Genomic DNA, 9945 nt, shown 5'->3' on the forward strand with positions numbered 1-9945 from the left:
AGAAAAGGAAAAAAAAAGAGACAGACAACCATTCACACTCACAGCCACACCTATGGTCAATTTAGAGTATCCAATTAGCCTAGTCCCCATTTTTGCATGTCTTTGGACCGTGGGAGGAAGCCGGAGTCTATTAAGTAATGATTATGATAAAAAAAAATCCAAATACATAATGGACAATTCAGAAACAGTATGAATGTATTCAATCTATCTATTATTTATCTATTTATTACTGCATTAATATGATTATGATAATATCATGTGGTTTAATTTTACCTGAACACAGGCTGATGTTCTTGCTGACATTTGCATTCAAAGAGCTGTCAGACACTTCACAAGTGAAGACCTTCCGGGTTTTACATTCTTTTTAATGGATATTAAGTTCACTGGTCACTGCCACACGTCCATCTGCACCCATGGTGAACTCATTGTTTGAATAAGGTCCTTGATGAGAGTCAGAAAACCATTTAATTTAAGGATTGAAGCCCCATCCAGAGCACAAGAGTCTCTGTGGTCCTGACTCTTCACTGGGGACCAAAAGAAGTTCCATAGATGGGTCCCCTAAATGGGAGATGAATCTGCTGCTGGAGAAGCCTTGATTGACTTTGCAGGTGAAATTTGTGCCTTTGTTCCAGCGACTTTTAGGGACAGTGAAGCGTCTAGTGATTGAACGAAGGCCCGAGGCTTCAGGAAGATCAACATACTCTCTGTCAGAGATGTCAACGTTGTTGGCCTGAATGGTGACGTAGAGGTCACTTGAGGAAAGTTGTGTGATGTGACACTCGAGCACAACAAGTCCCCCCTGAGCAAATCTGTGAGAAATATTTGTTGTTTTTTTCATTCTTTTTTGTTGTGAATGACGTTGCATGTAAAACTCGAGCCTCTTTTCCACTCCGTCATATGTGGCTGAATCTCACTGCTTAGATTGAAGGTTTTCTCCACTCCCTCCACACTGCAGCTTTCTTTGATTTGGTACAGTATGCAGAGATGTTTTCCTGTTGCCACTCCATATTCAATTTGTCTGGAAAGAAGCCACTAAGGGTGCAGATGAGTCTGACTGGTGAGGCCCCAGATTCACCTTCCCAGACAAGGTACAATGTGATGTGTGGAGAGACGACCTGAGATAGAGCAGAGATTATTTAGTCTTTTCTTGCCTCATTTCAAATGTTAGATGTGAACATTTTTCAAATATGAGCTGATTTGATCTCTTCAGTTATACATACCTTCTGCCTCAACTGTATAATCTCAGTTCTAAGTGTAATATCTTAGTATTTAGGCTAGATGGCAGAGTTGTACTTTTACAGTGTCTGGTGTCTTAAAGTCAGGTGGCGATCAGGCTGGAAAACTGTTGCACAGATGTTGCAGCATGATAGGACAAAGTGATCAGAGGTAGCAACAAGTGGAAGCATTGAGTAACACCCAGGTCCCAAAGAAGTACCAAAATGCAGAAGTGAAACAACACAAGGAGCAACGGTGCATCACAGACACCAGGTGTGAGGTGTGGTTATGCCAGTAAGAGAAACAGAGTGCACATTTAAATATCTCATATCAGTTTACATATGTTTTCACAAAGATTTCATATGGCCTCTCATGACTTTGCTAAAGGTTTTAGTTTTCGAGTGTATTATCAGACTTGAAAACTAACCAACTGTAAAATCTCCACATTTACATGTTGAGATGAACAAGGGCTGGTGAATCCAGGTGCTGGTGAGGTGATGAACAAAACATCATATTACATAATAAAATAATGAAAAAAAACAAAACATAAAGTGTTAAAAAGCTCTGTCAGGATTATTAGGTATTAAACTTCCATAAGTGAAACAAGACAATACAGTTTCAAAATGAGAGAGAAAGAATTTGGAGTAGAAACATCAAGTGTTATCTTCATTTAAACATTTATTTTCAAAAAGACAAAGATTTTGTAATGGTTCTTAAATTTTGTATTTACGTAAATAAAAAAAAGGAAAATAGTGATTACTTACATGGTAATATGAGTATATAAGATAAAATGTAAGAGAAATTCTTTTTTTTAAAAGAAAGTTTGTCTTGTTTCATTTAACCTGAAACGACAGAAAAAAAACATAAAAATATGGATTATTAATATGCACCAAAATGATGATATTCCCATGCTGCATCATAAAATACAGACATAAATTCTGCATGCTCTTTGTAAGGTCAATACATTGTTAAAGTAAAAAATGTATCACTGGTACCTATATATTTATTTTATTTCCAAAGCCATCTTAAGGTCTTTATAAAGTCAACTCAACTTCATTAGCTAAGTGTTAATTGTTAAGTGAGGCCCTGCACCATGCATGTACCTTTCTGCTAAATTGTAATATAAATATATATGGCAGAGATAGAAACGCATTTTGGAAAACAATGTGTTACAACTGGCTTGTTTTTGAGGTTGTTTTACATTTTCTCAAATTAGAAAATAATACTTATGTTTAATATTGAATATACAAGAGTAACAATAACAGCAACAGACATTATTCAATTCACTATAATAGCCTGGAAACTTGAAACAAATTTTTGATAAGACATGACTCAATATAGTTTTATTGTTGCTTTACGTATTGGTCAGAGTGGTAAATAAAGTATTTACAACAGCAATTAGATGCAGTCAAACATTCATAATGCATTATAACATTTACTGAGGTACTTATGGAGTGATCACATTACAATGATTATGTGTTACTGACATTTTTCCTATCATGTTATTTTATGCCATGTTGTTTGAATACATAAAACATCTCAAACATATAAACTCATTGTTACCTTGAAAACTGTGGTTCCAATGGTGAACAGCAGAGTGATGAGGAAGAGAAGGATGAAGGTGAGGGCTGTGCCTCCCATGTTATCTTCTTCTACCTCCATGGCACTGTTTGATTCCATCAGGATCTCTGGATCTAATGTACAATAATAACTCAGTCAATACTGGGCCAATCCACAACCAGCTATGAACAAAGTCATGAGACAAAGACCAGTAAACTCAATTAGTTACTTACAGTAGATAAATATATTTATAACTTTATAGGTCATGGTGGATTCAATCAGTAAACCAGTCAGTCAGTCAGTCATTCCAAGTATAAAATAGACAACCATAAATTGATTTAAATAAAGAAAGTACTGGCTTATGTCTTTGTACGTATTATATTGTTATGAGTGCACCATAAAGTTAATATTTTTGCCTGTCTTTCTAAAATGTTGATTAGGTTTATTAAAGTGGTTCTACAGTGATGCTGATTTGCTTTTGAAAGACTCCTTCATTGGCGTGGCATGCATGACTTGGCTTGTGAATCAGCTCATCATTTGACTGAGAGACCACAGATCCAGAGTTAGTCATCTATCTTGTGTTTGGGGTGCAAGACCCAGTAGAGGAAACACACATACACAAGGACAAGTTACATACGGCTCAGTGACCATCGACAAACAAAAATGAACAAATGTGATCCATTTAATAGAATGTTTGCCTGAAGTTAGTGAGGTGTGATGACAGCGTTTTTCTAGTGAATACAATATGATGTTGAGAGTTTGATATATTGTTAGTCACTTGCTGATATGTACACTAATTGTTTATGTGTTAGAATTGCACTGCAACTGCACACACACGATCAACATGGAGCTCTAAATACTGGTTGAATTAAGACATGAACTGCATGTGACAAACAACAACAGAGTTACAAAGTGCTTTTTTTATTTTGATTTTGAATCTGCATTAAAAAGACAAACACAATGTCGTATCACAAGCAACGGACATTAAACAACAAACAGCAGAGGACACAGCAACACATAATAACATCTAATGGGCCTTGCACGTTTCAGGGATGTTCATGTTGAGGTTGACCAGGTTGGTGTTTTCAGATGTTCTTTGCCCAATGGATCTGACAATGGCTTTAATATTGTTAACCACAGATTGGTGGTAAACTACACAGCTATACACCATGTTATTGTTTTTCCACTCATCAAGGCTGAGAGATAACTGGCCATAAACAGAATAGGATCCATTGTTTTTTACAGGGTTTGTGGTACTGATCTCGTATTTTGAGGCTGAGGCTGCCTCGTCATCAACAAGCCAAGACACGAAAACCTCATGAGGGAAGAAGTCTTTCACATAGCAAGTCAGGGTCACCGTTTCTGTTCTAGTGTGTTCTACTGGTGGCAGCATAAATACTGAAGGACGCAGAGTCTCTCCTTCTGTAAGCATGAAAGAACAATTAGGCCTCCTGCCACATATAAAAGTGAGTATATTACATTAAGAAATCTCTGCCATAAAATACACCTAGAAATAACATTCATAATGTGTTTGATGTCAGAGAAAAGGAATTAAACACAGATTTTAGAGCATAATTGCTGAACAGTCTTACCGATATTCCTTTCATAGAGTTTCTTGAGTGGTTCCTGGAAATTTTCATGTTCAACAACACAGTAGCGCTTTACCCCAATGTTCCATTCGTCATATGAGATGTCAAGCGGAAGGCTCAATGGTTTTCCATTGAAGGGGCCCTGCAAGGCTCCAGGCATTTCGTTTCCGTACTGGTCCTCCCAAAACATCTTGTCAACACCTTGCCCATTGACTTTACATGTTATAGTTCCTTTTCCATGTAAAAACAGATCCTCTACTTTGGGGCCTTCAATCTTTAGCTCCACATCTGGTGCATTACATTCTGGAGATGCAGAAGGAGATATTAATGAACAATTATTGAATGGAAAAGGCTGAAAACCATTGAAATTTAAATGAACTTCATGTAAAATTTACAAAGAAAATTCTGAAATTTACTCACGTCTTTTGTTGTAGATCACAGATGAATTAGTGAATTCATATCCGTTTTCCCTTTTCCCCTTGAACTCACATGTAAACTCAGTTTGAGGAAGCAAATCATGGGATGGCACTGTGAGAAAACTTGCTGCACTGTAAAACTTAGTTCCATTCTTCAAATTTGTTGTAGTTGGCGTTTTGATCTCATATATTTTGTTGTTTATTTCCTCTCCACTTTTCAGCCATTTGATGTCATATTCTTCTGGTGAAAAATCTTTAGCATAGCAGGAGAAGGATGCCTCCTTTTCATCATTAGAGGAGGCCAATGCTTTAAGACTGATTGGCGAGTTACACACAGGCGCTGAAAAACAAACACATACACAAATATATATATGCAGAAGCAGAGATGAATAAAGTGCTACAATGTTCATGTAATCTAGATTGACTGTATATTCGAATGTAAATGAGTTCATGACTTTTCTGTACTATTGTATGTTATGCAACTTGCACACACAAATGCACATATTGATCACACTCCTCAAGTTAATTGTAACTTTATACTAAAACGCAGAAAGAATCAAAAGGAAAACAAGATTTTAAAGTTAAAAATATACATAACTGAACGACAGATCTTTAATGCTTGCTTCTGCATATACATTAATTTTTCATGCAAGCAAACAAAGATTTCATGTTAATTATTAATTATTACAACTTAATGATATCGACATACAGTGAAAGTGGTGGCAGACAGAGATTAGGGAGAACTGGAATTATGCAGACAAACGGAAAGAAGCAGAGCACACTGCAACAATCTGTTCTTAGTCAGGTGCAGAAGACATATAGTATATTAGTAAAAAATAAAGAGTCAGAAGCTGAATATACATGAGAAAGATTCAGCCTTCTCAGTCCACCTCACTATTTGGTTTGCGTGCTAGGACAACTAGTTATGAAAACCATAATAGTTAAGGATATATTTTCCTTTTTCATTTGTAAAAGTTGTATTTCATTTGTCTGCTGTCTTATATGTTAATGTTTCCTTGAATTGACAGGTTGGAGTATAGGCCTATTTCTTTTTAAAACAGTTATATCCCTTAGTACAGTTATTTAATTTTCACTTGTCTTTTTTTTTTCTTAAAACACTTTGAACTACATTTATTGCATGACTTGTGTTATAGAAATATAATGATATATAATTAAATATAATTACAATTATCAAAAACTTGAAATAGCAGTTTGATATAAGGTCACCAAATTATCTTATATAAAACATGCTGCTATGTAAGGTTACACATTTGCCCTCATCAGAAGTAGCGTAGTAGTACTTGATTAGAGGCAAATTATTTGTACTGAAAAATCTAAGCCTGTTTTCAACTAAGGGTGTTCTGGTTGATACTGTGTTCTATTTCAGTTTTCTTGTAATAGCCTACCAATGATCAATTATCAGTTATATTATGTAATGAATACATTTCCTTTTAAAACATTAAAATTGTTGCACAAATTTAAAAGATGTTAACAGCTCTGCCATGTAAAACTACTCAAATCAACTACTAAAAGGCATTTGTATAGGGCTTAACATAGGTCTTACGTGGTGGTGGTGGTATAATTGTAGCTTCAACAGTTCCCGCAGGATGTGTAGCAACACACTTGAAAATTGTCTTGTCATTCCAGTCCTGTCTTCTCACTTGGATCTGAGTGACTCCTGTGTAGCCATTTCCTTTCTGTACTGGAGGGTACTGAATGAAGTCCGTCAAGGCAGCCCCATTTTTGTCCCATGTGAAAGTCAGTGAGGAAGGTGTGAAGCCGGTGGCAAGGCAGCCAAGACTGACCATGTCTCCAGTTCCAGAACTACATGGCCTCAGAGGAAACACAGTTGGACCAGTTGATGTTGCTAAGAAAGGAAAAACAAAAGTGCGATTAAAATACCAAGAATATATACACAAGACATTTTTAACTGAGCATTGGATAAAAGAGACAGAAGTCAACTGAGCTGATTCAGCAGTGTAAAAAAGCTCAGCATGTGAGGCATTACCTTCAAAATGTTGAATGTGGAAATTTTAAGTTACCTCCATAGACAGATCTTTATGTTTCTCTATCCCATTTATTTAGAGCTTTTTTTGTTGCGCCAAGATTAACCTCCCTCAATAATATTATTTGTGGTAATTTTGTGTTATTCTAGATACAAATCGGTAAAATACTTTAAATACATAACTTTGACAATATTCATTAATATGTTTTTGAATTTGAAGGAAGGAAGGTGAAAAGTCAGTAAACATTCATTAACTGAGTTGATGGCATATTCTGACAAAAATCAATTATTTTTGTTCAATTTCAGCAATTCTGTATGAGATTAAATAGCGTTCTTACCTGATGAAACGGTTACCATTGTACCCTTTCCCCAGTAGTCAAAAGCACCGTAGTAGCACAGTGCTGAATCTACTTAGCTGTTAGTATGAAAAGGCTACAACTACTACTGCCGAGCGCAAAAAAGTCTACCATAACATTTATTTAATCCAACTGTTATAAAATCCACTTAAATGACCTAAAACACATTAGCCATAAATGTCAATCATTGTGTTCTACTGAGATTATCGCTGTTTGACTTTTTACAGTACATGTTTTAAAACAATTCCCTTTTGAACTGAGACTTGACATGAGAAGAAGTTACAATATAACTTAAACATGACACTTCAGTCTGAAATATATCGTACTGTAGATTTTAAATGGTACAAATCTTACCTGATGACACAGTTACCATAGTGCCTTTTCCCCAGTAGTCGAAAGCCCAGTTGTCACAGTTAAGAGAGTCAATTCACACTTCTTACAAAAACTCATTACTCTAATAACCCATTCCTTTATGCCATAGAGTTTGGTTTCAGCAACAGTTAAAACCAAACAGAAATACACACCTGTTGATCACCTTTAGTTTCAACTGAACTAAAAAGCCAAGAGTTTTAAACTTTTGTCAAATTCTTTGTCAGGTTAGAAAATACTGTTGGCTGTCTCATCACTGGCCAAAGCTTGTGACTACATGAAAATGATGATATAAATTTTAATGATGTGATTAGGAATTTCATTTTCTAGTCAGAAACGATGAAGTTACATACCTGAGGTGACAGTGACCATAGTGCCTTTTCCCCAGTAGTCAAAAGCGTAGTCACAGTCTAGCAAATCATTAACCACTGCATACGAAAACCTATTCCCAAATATCTACCCTGACCATGGTAGGTTATTTCATGACAATCTACCATCTGACATATTTTCATTGGCTTTGGCAAATAAGTTACAGTTTGAATTGAGTCTACCGATTATAACAGATTAACCTGAAAGGTGTCACAGCTGTATTTCTTAGAAATAAAACACTGAAAGTTTTAAAATCAAAATAAGAGAAAAAAGCTTTGCTTACGTGATGTAACTGTGACCATCGTGCCTTTTCCCCAGTAATCAAAAGCAGCATCACAATGTATTATGTTTTTTTTTTTTTTTTTGCTGGTATTCTAGTTTAAGTAAAGTTTAAACCAACATAATAAAAATATAATGAAGAATATAAAATATTGAAATGTCTTCATTGGAAATAGATTGATTGTAACTCACCAGAAGTTACTGAGACGTTTGTGCCTTTCCTCAGTAGTCTTGGATACCATCGCACTGATATATTAAAATCTGCTCCTAATACAAATACTTAAAATGTCTTTTTAAACCAAGCAACATAAACAGGTCTCACTGACAAAGCAGTTCCCGATATATCATTTGTTAACCATTTCCCTTGAGATATTCAGTTCCTGAGGTCTGGGTTATATAAAATTTTGTGTTTTTGTCAACAACTAGTGAACACTTCCTCTCTGTCAGACAATCCTGTCTGCTCCAGTTCCTGCAGCATGGACCTCACACAGCCAGATAAACTAGATTCAGCCAAATTAATATTAAGTATTACGTCACACTATTGTCAAATTTTAATATACAGTACAACAAAAGTATGAAAGTAATTCAGGTGTAGAATTTCAATTTAAATAGATCAATTTCATAAATTGTTAAATTAAAAAAGGAAGTGTTTGAGATGTGATTGCAAAGATTGCATCGGGGAGTTTGCATTAGCAGGTTCCACAAGGATGTGGTTGCATTCTCTCTAGAGATAATAGCTGTACTCTGTAAATCTCTGAGGAACTAAAGTAATTTGAGTCAATTACATAATACAGTCTCAATGTCTGCATTTATTTAATTTATGTAAATACTGAAAATTTTTTTCTCACAACAATACTTATGAGCATTAGGTAAACTTTCAAATCAATTCAATACTCTTAGCATTATGAGATGATCCAGTAAGTTTTCTCAAGTTATGCAGTTGTTCTACAGGACAAGCTCCTGTAGAGGTTTCTTTCCCACACAATTAATCAGCCCTTACAAAAAGCCTTGCAAGTTATAGTTGCCTCATATATGTTCGCCTGTGTGAGGTTAATTGTACATCATGTCATGCCATCAAAGCCCAAAAGCCACTGAGGTACTTTGCCAGAGACAGCAGCTTCTCGGGTTGGAATGGAGTGTGGCAGAACAGGATGGTACAGGGGCGATGACCTGCACAGTCACAGTGCTATTGCATGAAAGACAACATTGAGTGATATCACCTCTAAATGTCTTGTCTCCACTGCACACTTCCAATGCTGCTGCTGCTAATGGCCACATATGAAAACAGCTATAAGGCCTTGTTGTCCACACAAAACGCCTACATCTGGATGTGCAAGGTTCAGTTTGGCTGCAAGGAGTAACTTTTTTTTTTTTTTTGTGGTCTCAATCACATGTCCTTTCAATTTACTGCATCAAGACCAAATGACTGACTATTTAATCTCCATAAAGCCTTTCCCACTAAATGGCAGTCTTCACTTTCTTTTCTGCCTTCCATTAAACAGCTGGTATATGAACAAAAATGTCCCACAACAAACTGATATTATAAAAAAACCTTAAAAGTGAAGTTGTTAGTTTGGAAGCTTGATATTATATTATATTATTCCCAAGAACATGTTAGACTTATTAATCATGAGTTTGAAGGTGATTAAAGTACACTGGTTGAATTAAACAATTACATCACCAGCTTATCTTTATAAACAACTGACAACCTGAAAAATAAACTATAAAAATGAATGAATAAATACATTTGTTGAATTAATTTCGGAAGAAACAGTTTATCTCAGGCC

General features: G+C 35.6%; 1 gene segment (V, D, J or C); it reads right to left on the bottom strand.

Moving 5' to 3' along the window:
• Window positions 1-1873: 1873 nt before the first annotated feature.
• Window positions 1874-7943, bottom strand: LOC130185217 (Ig mu chain C region membrane-bound form-like). The segment is given in 6 exon segments: window positions 1874-2057; window positions 2779-2909; window positions 4368-4667; window positions 4785-5120; window positions 6345-6647; window positions 7864-7943. Coding segments are annotated over 6 exon segments (1098 nt in total).
• Window positions 7944-9945: the final 2002 nt, after the last annotated feature.

The sequence above is a fragment of the Seriola aureovittata genome, chromosome 17, assembly GCF_021018895.1.
Source record: "Seriola aureovittata isolate HTS-2021-v1 ecotype China chromosome 17, ASM2101889v1, whole genome shotgun sequence".
Lineage (NCBI taxonomy): Eukaryota > Metazoa > Chordata > Actinopteri > Carangiformes > Carangidae > Seriola > Seriola aureovittata.